The sequence below is a fragment of the Vanacampus margaritifer genome, chromosome 11 (assembly GCF_051991255.1).
Source record: "Vanacampus margaritifer isolate UIUO_Vmar chromosome 11, RoL_Vmar_1.0, whole genome shotgun sequence".
NCBI lineage: Eukaryota > Metazoa > Chordata > Actinopteri > Syngnathiformes > Syngnathidae > Vanacampus > Vanacampus margaritifer.
The window spans coordinates 5,615,413-5,636,242 of NC_135442.1; the positions used below are offsets into that span (position 1 = coordinate 5,615,413).

Below are 20,830 nucleotides of genomic sequence, written 5' to 3' on the forward strand. Positions count from 1 at the left end.
TATTCTTCCGCGGCTCAAATAAGTGATTGATCTCCAAACAAATATATGACTTCAAAGGTTATCCAACCCAGGGAAGGAGGAAGCGGCCCCGCTCAATCATCGTCACGGCAACGGAGGCAACCTTTTGACAAGGACTCAATCACTTACTTGACTTTGCGTATGGCTGAAAAAATGGCCCGCCGTCAAGGCAGCGGGCTGAATCTTCACGGCAGATCCGTGATAGTCCGGACTGGCGGTCACGGTGCTGTAAGCTGGAGGACCCAACGTGGGCTGTCTCTGCAGCAGCTGCAGGATGGTCTGAATGTCGGATGTTAGCTGAGACTCCAACCTGAAACACAACGCGGACCGTCACAGCGAGTGCAAAATGCAAAATGTGCCAAAAAAAACCCCAAACAAAACAATAAACTGTTACTTATGATTTTGAATGAAAAACAAATTACAACAAAATATTTATTTATTTATTTGAGGCTGATGAATATGGCAAGCGAAACAACATCTACGACGCTCACCTTCATCTGTCAAACGCGGCTAAGCTAGCTGTTTGAAGCTAACTGTGAAGCTAAGCTAGCTAGGTTAGCGTGACAGTTTAGCTCGCCCATAGATGGTCAAATATAAACCAAACTTCACGTCTGTTAAGTATTTAATTGACAAGACAATAAAGTGATAGATGAGACACCACAGAGACTGTAATTATGAAATCGACCATAAAAAATTGTGATCTAAGCAAATGCATGTAAACTGACACACTCATTTATTTGCCTATTATTTTTTAATCTACTACATATAGATCTTAAGATGGTTTTCAACAATATTGAATAAACGTTTAAACAGTTTTTCATATACTCAATAGAATTAAATTATAACAACATAAAAAAAACAACAACTAAATGATTCAATTCTCTTACTGCCCACTAGAGGGGGCGTTTGATCCATGATAGTGGACAGAGGTTTCCGTTATGGAAACAGTGAGCCAGTTAAGATGATGTTTTTACCAGGGGTGATAATTAGCTTATGCATGGGAGGTGTGAATCTATTGTTTACTGCGAATAAGTACATCATTTCCATGAATGTATCTATGACTACATTTAATAAGGACACCTTGTTTAAAACCTACAGCCAAAAATGACCCCACAGTGCTTTTGTGCAGGGATTGAAATAAGAGGTGCTTGCAGGTTTTAATCAATAATGGATATGGCACATTATTAAAAGTGCACTTGATGCTATTTTTTCTTGTACACGAGCAACTAAAAAGCACACCCAGCCAGCTCCCATTAGGGAAAACAAAACAAAAGGAAAAAAAAAAACGGGATCGCTTGTATTGCAGGGTAGAACATGACTTATTTGTGCAAAAAATGAAAGGAGCCAGACACATGGTGCTGATGCCCGTGTCATTCCCCAGCCAAAAATACCACCTGCTGTTCATTTATGCGTCACTCTCTGGTTGGCTGCTGGCTACAGTTGTGTTGTTAAAACTTTGCCTCTTTTGAAAATGACATCAAAACTACACCTGCTCATGCATTAATATCCGTTTGTCACTACAAACAAAGCTGTTGTAGCAATTCATTATTGCCTTTTGGATGAGTTATGCTTCTATCACCTTGAATCCCACCTACAGTATATTTATTTAGTCCAACAATATCTTTTGCCAGGTAGAATTTCTTCCTCCACCTTCTATATTTGTCTGGGGAAAATGAGACAAATCCTGGCAGGGATCTTGGTGTAAGAGCAGCTTTACTTTCATTTGTGTGGGAGGTGATTTTTTTTTATTTATTTTTTAAAGCACACACTAATCATTAGCATCAAACAGTAAATGGGTGTTTGGACTGGATTCTGAATAAAAATAATAATCACAACGTTTCTTCCGTAGAACTTTGAAGATGCTGTTGGCTGTTTGCCTTATGCTTCATTTTAAATCTAGGGGAAAAAAAAGTCCTCAAGCTTACACAGCTCCAGCTTTTACGACCAATTAAAAGTGCTTTAAGGTGCTCGAGAATATTGCACTGATGCGGGTCAATAAAAAATTGACTACATCGGTGGTTCTCAAAAACTTTTTACTATCTAAATAACAAACAATAAAAAATAAAAAAAACTCTCCAAATACTACCATCATGACCAACAACAGTAGCATGGTGAGCCTTAGCAGTCATCAAAAATGAGACGGACGTTTTATTCTTTAAAAGTACATTAAATAACATTATTCACAGTTTGAACATAAACACTATATTGGACAACAATAAAACCCGGATGCAAGAGTCTTTCCAAAAGAACGTTGACCTGTCATTTGATGCACTTAACAAGCATGAAGCCCTTTTCACACTGCACTTGGTTTTCTTGGTGTTGATTGCGGGGCATTGTGTAGTAGGGACGACGGCGCCCCAGCGCAGGCTTGTCCATATTTGGAAGTAGTTGCTTAGCGGCCTACTAGGAAGTAGTCAAGAGGCTTTTCCTGCTAATTTGGATGGGACATCTCAAAACACTGTATTTATTTTTGGGCCCGGCTGATTAATTGGCTGATATTAGCTCTTGTAGAATAGGCAAAAAAAGGGCCAATTTGAAAAATAAAAAAAAGTTTTTACACAATAATAAAAAAAAATTTTCTTCATATTTTTCTCTTTTTTTCATATTTTTGTCAAATACTTATGGACAAAGTATTTTTGAACAATCAAATGTTCTGCTTGTAATTCATCTTTATTAATTGGCCATCAGAATTTTGTGTTGCTTAATATCACAATTGGCATCGGCCTAAAAAAAAAAAAACAATTACATTGTTTAGGCCCTATTTATTATTAGCGCCTTCATCGTCTCCATGTCGTTTACGGTACTATTCTGATATAATAATATAATAATAAATAATTTGGAGGTGTGGCGCAGCACAATCAAACATATACGTAAATGGTGAATGAATGCACTGCTAAGTGCAGTGTGAAAAGGGTCTTAACATAACCATGCGTACTTCTAAACGTCATAGGTATTTTATTGATTAAAAAAAAATATATATACAAAATATTCCCGACGTGTTTCATATAAAGGATATTAAACAAATGAAAACGGATTAAAATGGAATGAAATATTCATACATTGTCGCCAGTTAGAAAAGCTGGCGTGGCAGATTCATGTGATGACACGACGCAATCATATCAGGGCTTTTAATTGGCCACCCACAAAAAAACAAACAAAAAAAACCTACCTGTTTAAATGCTCTTGAAGCTGATTTAAGCGCTGTTCCACCTCGCCGTACGTAAGCTCGCTGGCCGAATTATCGTCTCCTCTCAGCTCGTGGAAGTGCGCCGACTCATCCAGGTAGTCTGTGGGCTTCTTGCACACCCATTTATCACAGCACAGATCTGCAGAGAGCGCAAAAGTAACATGCATTCTTTACGCGCGTACACGTGGGGCGGATCAGCGTCAGCGCTGAAAATAAATAAAAAAATAAACCAACAACCTTGCTCGTTAAAATAGGCTGTCATTAATCTGAAAAGGTTTGCTGAGTGTCGGGTCTTTGTCGTAATTCATCAGGCCTTTCTTTGTCCCAGCGGAATTACTACGGCACTGTTTTCGAGTGGCAAACCAATCCCGTTGTTATCACAGCTGGACACCTGCTATCATTGCGTTTGCTTGGCAATCGTGTGTGTCAGGAGCCCTTTTTGGAATCAAAAAAAAAAAAAAAGAAAAGAAAATGGCCGCTTGTATGGTTTGTCTATCTGTGGACGCAGTGTGTGCAGGTAGCTTTTGTGCCGGCACGATGAGCCATAAAGATACGAGGAAAGCTGTGAGTCCCTTTTCTCTGTGCTTTGTCCTCCCTCATATGGGCTCCGCATTCACTGAGCAAGCCAAAGGAAAGTTCAACAACACTATTTTGTTATAATAGTAGAAGTAGAAGTGACATCATGCTTGAACTGAAAGCCCTGTCAAACATTAGTGTACTCAATTTGGTCTGATTTTGCTCATCATTTTAGAGTTTGAGGATATTATTAACTATGATTAACTCACCATAGTTCCCCCTCTGTACTACAAGTAAATGTGACTTTAATTTTTTATTTTAACAATATAATATGTTGAAGGGATGAATTAAAGGGATACTTGACTCATTGAGCCATTTTCAGCAGTAAAAAGTCAATATTTTGTCCAGAATGAATTTGATGCCTTCTTTATTTTTCATGTACAATACCTTTAATAACGAAAATACTTGCTGTCGACTGAAGATGACATCACCTGAACTGAGGAAGTAGGCTGTTTTCTGGGTTTGGTCAGTGAAGGATTAGAATATAGAATGTAATCTTTTGCGTGTTCAAATAAATCAAAGATGAGATTCTTGTGAAGAGGGTCCTTGCAAGGTTGATTTATTACAGAGATCTCTGGTCACACAATTGAATATCACCAAAGCAGTGTCATCCAAGAATGTGTGTCCTCTTTTGCCCACACAGCCTTTTTATTCAAAACATCAGGAAACGCCTCTGTCATCTGTTAGATATTATAACATTTTTAATACTTGATTTTATTTTATTAACCATTATTAACATTCCAATTCTTTATATTAACCTTGTCGAAATGTTTTGTGTCCTTAGTAGAGCAGAAGGTGTTGATCTCGGTATAATTTGACCTTAAGATGGGACATACTATTTAGTCTAAAAAAGTTCCTTCTCAGCGTTTTGTGCGAAAACACATTTAGCCCTTGAACTAGAATTTGTCTCAAAAACACCCAACTGACCTTGTTTACGCCATCTGCTCATGGAAAAGTACTCAGAGATATGTTTTGTCTACAAATAAAAGAGAGGAGGTCCTAAAATTATAAAAGCCGTTCGACACCCGGAAGAGACACATTTGACGCTCTGAATCCCACGATGTTTAAGTGATGATAGAGGCTGTTATCTGTCCAGAGATCTCTGATTAATTAAAAAATCATTTTTGCAAAGGTGTATTTTTCTTACATTAAATCTATCTTCATTTTTGGAACACGCAAAGAGGACATAATAATATATTCCTCTTTCACATCCCGTGAGGTACAGAATGAGTTTGCATTTTGCCAGTAAACTAGATCCACCTTGAACTTGGACTTTCACATTTATACAAAACAGGTTCTCAGTATGCCAGATTGCACCTTCTCACATTTCGACAAAACAGAATCTCAGTATGTCAGATTGAACTTTCTCAAGCAGGGCAAAAAAAGGGAATTTAGACAAAACAAGATAACAGATAGGTTAAGGTCGAGTTAGATTGAGTTTAACATTTTTACACCTGCTCTACACATCTATAACTAAATTCAAAATGGTTAAAATATAAAATAAAGTATTAAAAACGTTAACATCAGCAAACTGCGCCATAATTAGTATTTATCGACTTCCTTAGCACAGGTGATGTCATCTTCAGTCGACAGCAAGTGAAAAAAAAAAAGTTTTTAAAGGTATTAATTGTACATGAAAAAATAATGAAGTTATCAAATTAATTGTGGACAAAATATTCACTGTTTGCTGCTGAAAATGGCTCAATGAGTCAAGTATCCCTTTTAAGCATCAAAATCCAGCCATTTTTATCCATCTCATGAGGCGGCCATTTAGCCACTTGCTGTCGACTGAAGATGACATCACAGTTCGTCAGGTCTGTCTGAGCCCTGAGCAACTGTGATGTCATATTCAGTCGACAGCAAGTAGGAAAATGGCCGCCCCATGAGATGAATAAAAATGGCTGGATTTTGCTTCATAACTCGGATTCCACAAATGTAATATTACTTAGAATGTCATGTTTAGACTAGTGAAGTCACATATAACATATTATTGCCAGGAAATCTATCCTAGCTAACTTTTTTTTTTAATACAATGAATACACACACTAACACGCACGCACGCACATACACATACAAAATAAAAATTAATAAAAAAAAATTTGCAATGATGATGACATGTCAAATCAGTAAAATTACCGAATGAACAATACTGAGCTCTCCAGAAAATAAAAATAAAAAATAAAAAACAAGGACGGTTCTAATCAAATCTACTTATTTATTGCTTTTCTGAGCCGACTCAGAGTGAAACTTTGTGAGCAGTTGTAAAGCCAAGCAGCAGAATCCCTGTCGGGTTATTCGGGAAAAAGTTGTAAAAGCGCACAGACAACGTGAGGCGTTGCGTCAAACCGCTACGGACGTGCACGCCAGCCTTTAATGATGCTCTCATTTGTTGCAAGGGGTCCAGTTACAGCTGCTATTTACGGCACCTCGGATCGTTAGCAATCGAGTGCGGCGCTTGCTGCCTGTCCAAAGCCGAGGACGTTTTAATGGCGCCGCACTGACGGGTGTGTTTACAGTCAAGCCGCTTTCGTTGTGGGGGATACGGAACAATTGGTGAAAATTCTGTGCAAATACAGATTTGGTTCAATTTGTATCGTTTTACACCTCCCGCAGGCTTTAGGCACATTTAAACACAGCTTATTAATAAAATGCTTAAAACATTTTTTTTTTTTTAACACACAGCATTTGAGAAAAGAGGAATCCGGGAATAACAAACTGTGAATATGAGAGGGCAACTTGATATGGGCTTGACACGAACACGTCCAGAGAGACGTTTGATGTCATTTGTACCCCCGCAGAGATCCGAATCAGCGGCAGCGGCGCGGAAGACGACATGTATTGTGATGTATTTCTCACTCAAACGTTCTCTGTTGAATGCTACCATAAAGTAATAGACCTGGTGTGGGCTATATGTGTGTGAGTGTGTGTGTGTGTGTTATAATTGGATTCTTCGCACCTTGCTTCACAATGGCTGGCCACAGGTTCAGGTACCAGCCACTACCTCGATTTCAAGAAAGAGTAATTCCCATTTTTTTTCTCTCAAAGGGGAACAAATGTGTTACCTTGAAAAGATGGACTTCTCCTCAAGCCGTGTGTGACCTCGTTGTGTCCGAGAAGATTAGAGTCGAGAAGAGGGCTGCTGGGCGTCGAGGGACCCCGGACTTCGGAACATCTCTTTAGGCACAGGTTTGACTCCCCGTTTTCCAGTTCTGTACTGACTTCATTGTTTTCCACTGTGGGGAGCAACATAACAATGCTTGTCCACTAAGCAGGATTGGGGATGTTGTTGACTCGATCGAAGACGTACCTTTGGGCGGCTCTGGCGTGAAGGAAATCCGTCTTTTAATACTCCTGGTGCCTTCGCCATCTGAATCGCAGCCCTCGGGACTTGGAGGCTGCAATAATATAAATATTACCGTACATTTATTTGTCTCACATAGTTGAAGACGGTCAAAAGCCAACATAGCTAACAACCATGCTGGATCATTGTTTAATTCATCAGGCTTCAATTGAATAAAAAATACTTGACATTTTGTCAATTCCAAACATTTTGGCCGATGAATAATAAAAAAAAAAAGTTACAAAACTTTCAAGCTGTTGCCAACTGTCAAAACTGATGCTAACAACGAAGCAATGTGCTTCTCTTGAAATGCGTGCGCCTTCATCAGTGGATGAGACACGGGGCGCATAGAGACAGACACGCAAGTCCCTTCGGAACGAGACTTAAGCCGGCGGCCACAAATAGAGGACAACCAGTCCCTGCTTCAAACTGGTCGAGGTCACTGTCTGGCCACACCCAAGTTTCTCCGCCTCACAAAATCGTTACTGAGACAAACTCATATTGAGTGACTAGAACATTTGACGGTAATGGAAATTCTGGTGTCTAAATAAATAAATAAATAAATAAACAAACAAACAAAAAATGCACACGTCACCGTAGTCAATGTAAAAATAATTTATGTAAAAGACACAAACTCAGCACTGAACCACAGCAAGTATTAACATAGCAATAATGAGGAATTCACAACATTTCTGAGTGCATTTTTCATCCACTCGTGCCATCCCTCCACAATATAAAAGGTAAGGTATTTTTTTGTTGTTTAAATACTTTACAGGGTGTACATGTTTTTACATGAATAGAAATTTAATTAAATTATAATTTAAAAAAAAAAGAAGAAATTTTCTGTTTTTGGAGCTTGGGAACAGATTAATTGCATTTACATTATTTCCGAGTGCATTTTTCATCCACTCGTGCCATCCCTCCACAATATAAAAGGTAAGGTATTTTTTTTTGTTGTTTAAATACTTTACAGGGTGTACATGTTTTTACATGAATAGAAATATAATTAAATTATAATAAAAAAAATAAATAAAATTGGAGCTTGGGAACAGATTAATTGCATTTACATTATTTCCTATGGGGAAAAATGTTTCGGAGGTTGAACAAATTAAATCAGGAACAAATTATGTTCAAACTCCGAGGTACCACTGTGTGTGTGTGTGTATATATATATATATATATATATATATATATATATATATATATATATAAATGACCCTGACACGGAACAAATGAAACTTGTAGCATGTCAAGGTTAGCTTGCAGCTGTATTTGCAACACAAGCCGCCATCATAACATCGTTATCTTCTACCTTTGCAGACTCGTCTCTGAGATTGAAGGTCAGCTCCAGGTTGGCAAAGAAGTAGTCGGCAAACTCCGGGTACATGTCCAACACCTCCAAAAGGTCTTCCCGTTGGATGGTGCTCATGTCGCAGTAACTCAGAGCCCGCACGTCAGCGCAGGACTTTCCCGGTTTGGCGAATAGATGGATCATTTCGCCAAAGATGTCATTTTTGCCTGGTTTTGAGCCAACGGCAGACACAAAAAGAACAACATGTGAGCTCTTTATTTACATTGCATGTGTATTTTGTTAAATAGTTTTTCAACATTTCACTTTTGCGGATTTTTGTGTGTCATGGTTAATCTTATTTATCGATTTTTTAAAAAAATGTATTTTATTGTGTGCTCGATGCTAAATGACTTTTATGAGCAAAATTTTGAATTTTAAAATGGGGCTCAAAGAGAAACTGCAATTGCAATATGTAGTTAGCTCACTTTTTATGCTTATATGGCGAAAGCAAAGTCAGCTGGGTTTAAGATCCAGTTCACTTGTGAGTCGTGACCCTAGTAAGGACGAGCGCTGTAGAAAATGAGATGGATGGAAGTTACTCTGTAGTGCAATGAAGCAAAAAAAATACAGTTACAGGACTTTTTTCCACCTTTCTTTTGAGTTAGTCCAAAATGATTTCTTGGCCTCATGCATGAACGAGCATGGAAAAACCAGCCCATGATTCCACGTATGCTGAGGTTGATCTATATATCAGAAGCAAATGAACTGCTCGTGGGCCATAGTTGAAGATGTTATTATACACCTGCGCTGCGGGCACAATGTACAGACTTTTGCTCATTTGGCTGCAGGTGAGAGCCTCCATACGTCATGTGTGGCATTGTGCTAAAATGCAGGTTTCCCCCCCCCCCCCCCCAAAAGAAATGGAGCAAAGCGGTGCTGATCAAGCATGTTGTTGGCGTCACACTGTACGACGCTGCACTCTAAGTAGACTGATCAATGGGATCGGTGACATTTTGGCTGGGGATGTTAATAATGGCCGCGTGTGATTCAGCAGCCCCGTGCTTAAGCCTCATTGTGTCAGGTTTGGCTTTAGGGAGCATTCATCTCATGGACAAATGCACTTTTAATCCGAGCTCACCTGGCTTTACCTCGCCTATTATTAGAACGTGGGTAATATTCCAAATAACAAAATATGACAAATTCAGCAGCGATGAAAATTGTTCCTGACATTTCTCACGATATTTCGATGAAATAATCCCTCGTCCTCCCGTGCTGTCAAGAATCCGCCGACAGTTGCCCGTGCGCTTTTGACAACCTTTTAGGGATCCACTTAATAGAAATGCCGGGCCTCGCTCTCGCCCCCTGAACGCCTCTGTTGGCCAGAGGGCACGAGTGGTGGGGGCGCCGTCTTGTCAAAATGTGTTGACGTGAGGTGTTTTAAAAGTAACAATTAAAACAACAACAAAAACACACAAAAAAAAACAGCGCTTTCTTTAGTATGTTGAAAATTCAAAGTGAACCTTTTTCCGCCTGATTATGTCACTGAGTGCGTGCTTTCTGCAGTTTACACTAATGGTAGCAGTTCAAATTCACAATTTAGCTCATTTTCACTGAAGCAACCCCCTTTGCTCTTGCTTTTGACTGATTTTGCAAGGCCCACTGAATATTGTGTTCTATTACTATAAATCATGGAACCTACCAAAAGAAAGAGTCTCTTCTTTCATCAGGAAGAAAAAGTATATTTTTGTTTCCGTTTTGCAACAATTAGCATTAGAATATAGCTTCGTTTCATCATTCCTCACACACCTGTTGAAAACACTGGTAAAAATTGCTTTTTTTGCAACATGGCCCTGGTTGATCTTTTATACTCTGCTGCCACCTGCTGGCCGTTTTTGTAATAACTACCATTGTTTTATGCATTCTCTTCAGTTCAGAGGCGGCATGAAAGCCTTCTGTACGCTCTAGAATTAGAAGAACGTGTACAACACGTATAAATACGTCTTTGGGAGCATGTTAATATTTCAAATAGAACGTACTTATGTGTTTTTGGGAGCAAATGAGTTAATTGGATTGAAGCTTTATGAAAATGATAATACTGTACAAAATTTTGATTGACACTCACAGAGAGCAATTATCTATGTTGTGTCAGTAATACTCAGTATTAGGATCAACTGTCTTTGGTGTCCTAATCAAAATCACGACAATGTAGCAGATGTAGCAGACGTGGCCAAACATTTGCACACATACCAGTACAATTGTAAGTCTCTTTCCTTTAAACGTAAATAAATAAATAAATACAATTAAAAATTAAGACCATCCTTTCCATTAAGACCATTTGCCTTTCTTCAATAGAGGCTGAAACAGTAGTTAGCTACAGACAAGATATTTACATGTAACATTTTGTAATCATATTAAGTGTGCAAACATGTCCACTCTGTCATAGTAAAAGATCAATGGTTATAAAAACCTTCCAGAAATAAGAGAATAGAGTTCGCTTAATAAGTCAATTATGATGCTAACTGAAGGTCCACCATGCTAACAGTTGCCAAAAACGTCCGCCCTGCCATTGCCACACCTGTCAGCAAGCGCATGATTTGGGCACCTATCCCCTACTGACTTTGGGCGAGGGGTGTTGGCCACCATGGACTCAATCACAGGGCACATATAGACAATTTTAAAGTCTACAATACACCTCATGTACACGTTTCACGAGGAGGGCATGTAAATGTCACCACAAGAAGCCCTGAGCTGAGATTTCGAACCCTGAACACTAAGAATGTAAGGCAAACGAGTGAACCACAAGGTCAGAACTCTGCCCAATAGGAAACATTGAGTTAAAAATTTGAATGAATGTTTCTCTGAGACTGTGAGTCAGAATGTGTGTGTGTGTGTGAATGACAGCACAAGCTCTTGTATGGGATCTCAGCAGATTATCCAGATATTACATAATGTGGCCAGGGAATTTATCACGAACGCGGAGGTCTGCCAACGCATCCCTAATGCGCATGCTGTACCGTGAAATGCTAAAATATCAAACAAAAAACAGACCTTTTATGCGTACGTTTATCTGGAATATGACACGTCATACGGATCATTTTCTTGAGGACAATAAAGTCAATCGGGTTGAAAAGAGATGCAATTTACCCAAAATGGCCACCACAATGTCATCTTTCAGGATCTCAATGGAGCCGCGGGACAGGAAGTAGAGGGCAGTGAGTACGTCGCCACTGTGGACCAGAGTGTCCCCGGGCGGGGCGTGAGTGGTCTTGAAGTGCATGGCCAGGGCCCTCAGGCAGCCTTTGGTGGCTCCTTGGAACACTTTGCAGTTGTGAAGGAGGTTATTATTGAGATGAAGACAGATATCCGCCTGCAGGCACTCCGGGAAACCTTTGAGCACCTGCGAGGAGGGAGGAGGAATGAGTGCGCAATTCAAATCAATCAAAAGTCCATGTGAAGTGCATTTTAAAATTCCAAGTGAGAAGAATTTGAAGTTGGAATATTGTATAGCAAGGGTGACAGACAAGGTCATGAAAACATTTGTAGGGATAAACCCGATATGAAGCATTTTGTCGAATAGCGATATCGGCCTTTTTTTTTCAAAATCTGAGGTAAAGCCAAAACCATTTTAATCTCAGGGAACTATTTGTTTCAATTTGCAGTTAACTAAATGATGCTGCGGACCCTGGGAACCTTCGGAGCCTTTTTTGTTGTTTGACATTAAAACAAAGAATTTGGATTTACTTTGCCATTTTCAGCAGTAAAACGTTCATATTTTCTGCAGAATGAATTTGATAACTTCATTACTTTTCTTGTACAATTAATAACTTTAGAAACAATTTTTCCCACTTGCTGTCGACTGAAGATGACATCACCTGTGCTGAGGAAGTAGCAGGTGATGTCATCTTCAGTCGACAGCAGGTGGAAAAATTCGTATTTTAAGGTATTAATTGTACATGAAAAATAATGATAGTTACCAAATTCATTCTGGACAAAATGTTAACTTTTTGCTGCTGAAAATGGCTCAATGAGTCAAGTATCCCTTTAAGTGTGCATTTAACTTATTAAGACGTACTGATAACCTTGGGAGCTCCCTGGAAGAAAAAAAAACGTCTACATTTTGAAAAGTATATAAAAAAAAAAAGTTTAATAAGCATTAATGCTTTAAGACATTACAACAAAGTCAAGATTGACATTTGTATTTAAAAAAAAAAAAATGTCGATGCCAATATTTTTTCCCCCTTTTACGGAATATTGGCTTCAAATATCGATTATCAGCTTACTTGGCCACTAATATTCGGCATCGGTATCAACCCTCTATCGCTAGCTAATTGTAGGCAAATTAAGCTAATCTGTCCATTCAGAAGTGTGTATGCAACATTCGAGAAGAACAACAACTCACATTTGCATTTTGTTTAAATTCAATCCTGTTCAGCATTAAGAATGCTATTGTTTGAACATTTGTATGAATACTTGGTGCGTGGAACATTCACCCAGTAACATAGAAGGACATGGCTTGCCATAGATACAAGATGGCGCTTCAGCTCAACGTGCCCCCCCCCCCTCCCCCCCCCCCACACTTGTTTCTATACCACAGCTATGGGGTTTGGGGATGTTTATTTCAAACCGTGCTGACACACTGACCCACTTGGCTGTTGAATTAGACAAAGATAATAAATGGAATACGCACCTCCTGCTCTTGCCAAAGAAAAGACATCAAGTCGGCAATGCGAAGCAGACAAAAAGAGAAAACACTTTTGGCCTTTAGATTCATGCATTCAATGCGATGAGTGCTTTGGCGCGCTTTTTATTTACCGTGTTCATGTCAATGCCGTTGGTGTGGGCCCAGGAGTGTTGGAAATACTCCTCCAGCCTCTGCCTCAGCGGGTTGGGTATCTGATGAAAACGGATGAACTCTTTGACCCGTAACATTTGCGCGTGGTAGCGTGCCGTACCCGAGTACAACCTCTGGATGATGGCTGAGACGTTCCCAAAGATGCTGGCGTACATCAGGGCTGAAATACAGACGGTGCGTTTTTTATTCATTGCGGTTGAGAATCTGGTTGGTTATGACGCCGACAAGTGTTTGCACTCACATCCGATCAGCATGACGCAAATAGAAAAGATCTTCTCCGAGTTTGTGTTTGGGGAAACGTTGCCAAATCCCACGCTGGTTAGACTGCTGAAGGTGAAGTAAAGTGCGGTGACGTATTTGTCCTTGATGGACGGACCGGAGTTGGGATCGCTGTAGTTGTACTTCTTCCCTATGGACACTCCCAGATTGTCCAGCCAGCCAATCTTGTGCTCCAAGTAAGGCTTTTCCACGTTGCCGATGGCGTACCAGATGCAGGCCAGCCAGTGGGCGATGAGGGCGAAGATGCACATCAACAGCATCAAGACGGCGGCGCCGTACTCCGAGTAGCGGTCCAGCTTCCTGGCGACTCGGACCAGACGAAGCAGCCTCGCCGTCTTCAGCAGGCCAATCAGAGTGGTCGTCTAAACACATGGCGAATGGAGTCAGCTGTGTTCACGCCATCGACATTGCGCATCTGCGGGATTACAAACACCCGGTCTAACACGCCCCTGCGTGGATTTACGCCGCGCGTCATGCCGAACCTGTCCCTTGGCGATGGCATGTCTAATCGCCTACACATAATCTCCAATGAATTTCAATTATTATTTTGAAAAGATCTTTCACTTGATACGACTATTTTACAATTTCAGAAAGTCACCAACAGCTCGCCTTGTTGTCGTTCATCCGATTATTAGACTAAACTACACAAGCTCTGCAACCACACGTGAGCTTTTCAGATGATGCTGCCGAAAATGAAGAAAATGTTACGTAGCAATATATTGCGAGGGATGAATGTACAGTACGCAATCTGTTGTATTCTAATGATGTCACGAGGTTCCGCGATGTGCTGACGGCGGAAAACCACATTCCCCAAGAGGGGCAATAAACAACCGATATGAGACTACGGTACCGTACCTCGACGTGCCACAATCTATTCATTTGGTTGCACTTCATTGAGCGGACTTTTGTTGTGCAAACTGCTGCAATGTGTAGTAATGCACACCAAGCATTACTGAATTGTTTTATTAAAATTATTTAAATGATGAAGTATACAGCAAACATACGGTGGGAGTTAATTCCAAGAAATGCAGCGGAGGCATTTGTGGCTCTGCAAAACAAAATTATACTGAGGTTATTTTGTATTTCTAAACCAACGTGGAATGCAGTCAAGCGTGCTGATTTGGACTCAAATTGGTGCGCCTTTGGAATTATTGCCTGCTTTACTAGTAGCCAGGACAGCTATACATTTAAGTCAAACACATAAGCCATGACAGATGTAACGCGAGTTCATTCACGTTTTATCTGCACAAGGGATTACATCATGTAGTTGCTGAAGAGCTTCTCACTTGGGGGGGGGGACATAAACAGCTTCATACATCCGTTTTCGATAACGCTTGTCGTCATTAGGGAGGCGGTGGAGCTGCGGCCTATCCCGGCGGGAAAAAAGGCGGGGTTAGCCCTGGACCAAGGTTATTACAGTTAACGAATACTAACAGAATAAATACAACTCAAATTGAATACATTTTCTCTAATGAAACAAAATAAAACTAAAACTAGATCTTACATTTAGAAAACAAAAATAAAATAAAACTAACTATGATCACAGCGAAATTGTCCTTCGTTTTTATCTTTGTCAATTACTATCATACATTCATCAAAGCATTTATAGGCATTTATAGTACAGTATCAAACTTTTTAGGAGTAATACTACAGTATTAGCCGCTGATTCGTCCACTCCGGGGCGTACCCCGCCTCTCGCGAAAAGTCAGCCGGGAAAGGCTCCACAGCTCACCCCGTGACCTTAGTGAGGATAAGCTGTATAGAAAATGGAAACACCGCCATATAATCTGTTTGCATTAACTCTTTGACTGCCAGACGTTTTCAGAAAAGGGATGCCGTGGGTGCCAGTCGATTTAAGCATTTTGACTGATCTTTCAAGGTCCACAGAAAATTATGTGTTTGGACTGTGGAAACACACATACTACCAAATGAAAGATTGGACTCTCATCTTTAATCAGAAAAAAAAGTTTGTTTCTACCTTATTCCGTTTTTCAGTAATCAACAATAGAAAATGGTTAGTTTCACCTCTGTTTTGAAACAAACGTCTTTTAACGTCTTTGGCACTCCTCCATAGGATTTTACTAAACGTTATTTAACGTTTTTGGCAGTCAAAGAGTTAAAAGACAAATCATTCGTTGCCCGCCACCATCGCGTACACTCAATTTTCTTTAGGTGGGTAAGAAAAACACCGCGATTGAGATTTAAGGAGACTCGCGTCGCTGACTAAGCAGTAGCGGCGTCGGCAGTGGTCAAAAAAAAAAAAGATGATTATGGTTTATAATCAGGAGCTTTTCTGGTGTAATGGAGTGCACGATCAAGCACTGAAGTGGATCCAGAGCCATCAAACAAGCCGGCCGGCCTGGCAGCCAGCCTCCCAATGACTATCTAACATCTGCATGTAAGCTGTGCACACGGCGCTGTTGGCCCCCTCGTCACATAAATGCATCAATGATTGCCATTTGGTAAGCCATTAATCCTTGTAAATGGATTCTAGAATGAGGACCATTCAAAAAAAAAAAAACATGCAATTTAAAGTAATCCTTCCATAGCTGAGACAGAAAGACTTAGGCTTTAAGTAGTGGCTCGGGTGCCCAAGTCTGGACTCAATAAAGAGATGACTGTGCAGGGATGACTGAGGCTCTGTGCGGTAATACTCGACTCCCTTAGGAAATAGCGGGTAAAAAAGAAAAAAAAGAGATAACAAACCTCATCTGATCCTGAGCCGAAGATAAGCAGGTCAAAGGGAATAGCCGCCACCATGTCTATTAGGAACCAGCCTTTAAAGTAATGGATGGCTATCTTGGCCGCATGGCTGACCACCTCCTCGTTCTGGTTCACGTACGTGGTCCTGAAGTTGATGAGGATGTCGATGATGAACATGATGTCCACGATGAGGTCCACCACATTGAGGGGGCTGCAGGAGTATCCGCATTCACGCCTCCTCTGCTCCTCCTGGTCGTTGAGGAGAAAGGCGGCGGAGTAAGGCGTGAGGATGGCCGTGTAGATGACCAGCAGCAAGATCAGCCAGTCCCACACAGCTTTGAACGGGCTGTAATGCAGAATGGTGAACTTGTCGATGCGGTTCGTCTGAAGCTTGTACTCTGGCAGAACATCGGCTCCAAGTGATAAGACCTGAGCGAGACAGAAAAAGGATTGTTAAGGTTTTTTTTTTCCTCAATGGAAAAAAAAAGGCTACAGTAAAGCCCCCTACACAGACCAGAGACCACCACCACAATAAGTGAAATCCGGAATACAGTATAGAAATACCCTAATACATTTAAATTCTTCTTATGCATGTTTTTATAGCATTTACGGCACTTTTAATTTAAGGAAGTTAACTCATTCAGCCATTTTCACTGAAGCAACCCCCTTCGCTCCCGGCTGTTTTACTGGATTTTGACTGATTTTGCAAGGCCCACATAATATCGTGTTCTATTGCTATAAAACATGGAACCTACCAAAAGAAAAATGTGTCGCTTCTTTCATCAGGAAAACAAAAGGATATTTCGACCTGTTTCCGTTTTGCAGCAATGAGCATTAGAATATAGCTAAGTTTCATCGTTATTCACAAAGCTGTTTAAAACAGTGGGGAAAATAGCTTTTTTGCAACATGGCCCTGGTTGATCTCTTATACTCTGCTGTCACCTGCTGGCAGTTTTTCTAATAACTACCATTGGTTTAACTGTTCTGTGCAGTTGAGAGGCTGCATCAAATCCTTCTGTATGCTCTAGCATAATTTTTTTTTTTATATGTATGTATTATACGTTTTTAGGAGCAAATGTGTTTAACACACTTTAAAATAATACAAACATTGAAAAACATTTAATATATTAAGAGCGCAGCCGTTTGCATGTACAATAAAAAAAGGTAAGATCACAACCACCGTCTGCTGTTAACATACTTTAGAAACGTTACAGTGCTGTATAAAGGAAAAGATTGAAAATAGCCACTGGAAACAATGTAATTCAGTCCAACAGCGGACGCCTTGGATGTCCGGATTTCGCGATGATATGCGCTTGGCCTCATGGGAAATGTGGTTCTTTCAAGGGAAATGAAAGGGAAAACAATACCGCTGTTGTCCAAAGGTGCCGCTATAATCAACGAAAACCAAATGCTCATTTGTGCTACTTTAAATGTCTTTATTCTCTATAATAAGACTTTATTATTGGGGAAAAAAAAACATCCTTTACACTCTTCATGTAATAATGACTGAAAATATATTACTCATGCAATAAAGTCAGATTTATATGACTATACGTCACAACCCTACAAGCTTTTAATTGGTTTATTAGATTAATTATGTTTGTTTTACTGTGCGCAGTAGATACGTACAGTAGCTGGCTGTGTTCAATGATACAAGATTATAATTTATTACAAATAATTTTCTGCACCAGGGATTCCTGTTTGAAAACTGCTGACATACACAAAAAGTAAACTCATGGAGTTGCCGTGTGCAATCTTGGTTAATTAAAAAGTGAAATTGCAAGCTTCGGTAATTCTTCTTTACCTAATTGCTCTCCCTGAGAGACTCTGACAAATAGATCAATGAGAGAAAAGCCAATGTGAGTGATGAAGCCTTCTGTGCAGCAACAATGGGCCGGACAATCCAAAAACAATTAGAGATGAGGGCGCGACACTAGCATTTATAGCATTTAGCGTTTTGTACACTTGGAAAAACACTGCTTCTCAGCCCAAAAGCTCTTCTGCCTGCTCAAATCCAATCTTCAACCCACTCTCTGCTGGGTCAAAAATAGTTGAGCCAACCTTGGGTTAAAGTAACCAAATCTGCTCAAAATGTGGGTTACGAAAACAACCCAGCAGTTTGTAGTGTGTAGTTTGTGGATTACATGAAAGATAACATTGAAGGGAAAAAAACCCCCCAATAAAACTAAGCAAACATTAGTTTTAATTTCCACCCCACGAATACATTCTGTCTGGATCGTAAATTATTCAGTGTCCTGAGTCATCCCCTGTTTTTGGCCTAATAAGCCGTGGATGACAAAGACTCTCCTGTGCCATAAAAAAAAAAAGTGCAAAAGTGAAGCTGTGGGCAGCAGCGGGGTCTTTCTAGTCACTGCACATTCCCCTATGTTCAAGCCATGAATTATACAACACACTCAAGAGGAAGACTCAGCGCTCATGTCTCGGTGGCGTCTCCTAACACTAAACTAAGGTCAACAAGGGAAGAAGAGCGTTTAATCACGATGATGGGTTTGTTCATTTATAGATGAGGGATGCTTGTTGTTTCAATATAAATGCTTTCCCCTGCTGACATCAGCCGTACCGAGCAGTATTACAGCTCTGTGCGGCTGGATCATTCAAAGTGCTTTTATATTCTGTACACTGAAGGGAATAATTATTTTGGTCCTCTGTTGAATTTGTAAGTTTGTTCACTCGCAAAGAAAATAATCGGCCCCAATATTTATGGCTGTTCACTGGGCCTGGTAATAGACAGAATATCAGTCAAAAATGTGTAAGAAACACACAATATAAAAGTTATTCAATGTTTTATTACAACAAAACATATTGTTCCAGTTCAACCCCCCCCCACCCCAAAAAAAAAAAACAAAAAACAAAAAACAAAACCTCACACTAATAAAAATAAATAAATAAATAAATATGTAACACGCTCATGAATAACCACACCACACAAAACCTTGGACATTCACCCAAAAAACTTAATGAAACAAAAACTCTCACACAGCAGAAAAAATCCTCACTCACTAATAAACTCTCACAAACACCAGATTTCTCTCATTCACTAAAAAAAAACCTCTCATTATCCCCCAAAAATCTCTCACGCTACAAAAACCTTAAACTCAACACAAATCTCATTCACTGAAAAACTCTCACAACTCCAAATTTTACTCATTCACTCTACAAAATTCCTCCAACACTCTCAAAAGATTCTCAGCCAACAAAACACTCTCACAACAAAAACAATTCTCACAAAATACAAAAAGTTGTCACTATACTAAAACTCTCGTGATATGATCCAAAAATTCACAAGGCAATAAAAACTCACCAATTTCAGGCAATTTCTACTACAAAAACCTCCAACGCTTTAAAAACCAAAACAAAACTCTCAGCCTACAAAAAAATCTCAATTGACCGATAAAATCTCACTCACTAAACAAACTCTCACAATTCACCCCAAAAAACTCACATTCACCCAAAAAAACTCCCATAACCCAAAATTTCTCTAAAAATCTCACATACACACACTCTAATAAGCCTCTCTCACTCTACGAAAACCTCTAACATGCTCAAAAAACTAGATTATTTTTTTTGGTAGGAATGAGAGGTTTTTTTGTGTTGACGTTTACAGCACCTCAAATGTGCTCCACAAAGTCCTAACTTATTTGTTGCTTGGGAATCAAACAGCTATTTAATTCAATAAAATACAACAAAACAACATTTTGTTATTTCTATATTGTACGTTTCCTATAGTGTGTTTTTTTTTCTGTGCATTTAAACTGATATTTTGTCTATTACATTAACCAATTATCAAGCATAAAAAAACATGGACATTTTTTTTTTTTTTTTTTTGCAAGAGCAAACTTACAAAATCATCAGGGACGTCCCCCGTTGTCTATTTATCTTGTCTTCTATGTATTAGTGCTGTATATGCCTTTCAGTTAGATGGATAAGTGGCGGCTGCCTGTAACCTTGCGATTTAGCTTGCAAGTCAAAATGAATTTGAATACATTGGACTTTTCTATATTAACCCCGCCTAAAGCACTGAACTGAGATGAGAATGCAAGTTAAAAAAAAAAAAATACTTTTTCCAACTCATTATTATTCCTGTGCTTTCCAGGAACGACCCTTCTCTCTTCCTGAATGTCAAAGCTCCACCGCTGGGGCTTTGGCAGCTTCCCAAGCCCACAAACAAAGCGCCGCTAAGCCAGAGGCCCTGACTTTTTTTTTTCTTTTCTGTGAAACTGTGAATTACCATCGAAGAGCTTTTCCAATAAAAGGTCGCTCTGGGGTTGATGTTTCGCCATAAAAAAAAAATACATCATGAAGGGCTCACCTGTGTCACTTTTTCTGTGACGTTGTGTGTCCTGTCTTTGACCTTCGGCGCTATGATGGTTTTCTCCGATGTCGGAGGAGAGTGAGTCTTCTTGTCGTTCCCTTCCGAGAAGGTGAGCGCGATCAGGGGGATCTTGTTGATGGTGCTGTACTTGTTGATGTTGGATTCCGACGTGGAGCCGAGCAGGCTGGACTTCACGTGGTTAAATGGACCTGGCGATTAGGAACGAATCGTGTGCGTTTGTGAACAGACAG

General features: G+C 39.8%; 1 protein-coding gene across 2 annotated transcripts in view; it reads right to left on the minus strand.

The window, feature by feature from the left end:
• The window catches only part of kcnh7b (potassium channel, voltage gated eag related subfamily H, member 7b), a 44,249-nt gene that overhangs the window by 3,645 nt on the left and 19,774 nt on the right, over nucleotides 1–20,830 (minus strand). Inside the window, exons 5-14 of one of the 2 annotated variants that reach the window (XM_077579449.1) lie at nucleotides 20,577–20,788; nucleotides 16,250–16,675; nucleotides 13,506–13,905; nucleotides 13,225–13,424; nucleotides 11,557–11,809; nucleotides 8,434–8,639; nucleotides 7,089–7,176; nucleotides 6,844–7,014; nucleotides 3,188–3,344; nucleotides 148–328 (exon numbers count right to left, since the gene is read on the minus strand). In XM_077579449.1, coding sequence (XP_077435575.1) covers nucleotides 148–328; nucleotides 3,188–3,344; nucleotides 6,844–7,014; nucleotides 7,089–7,176; nucleotides 8,434–8,639; nucleotides 11,557–11,809; nucleotides 13,225–13,424; nucleotides 13,506–13,905; nucleotides 16,250–16,675; nucleotides 20,577–20,788 — 2,294 coding nt within the window. Of the gene's footprint in view, nucleotides 1–147; nucleotides 329–3,187; nucleotides 3,345–6,843; nucleotides 7,015–7,088; nucleotides 7,177–8,433; nucleotides 8,640–11,556; nucleotides 11,812–13,223; nucleotides 13,425–13,505; nucleotides 13,906–16,249; nucleotides 16,676–20,576; nucleotides 20,789–20,830 lie in introns of both variants that reach the window. The other variant, XM_077579450.1, reaches the window with a different exon arrangement.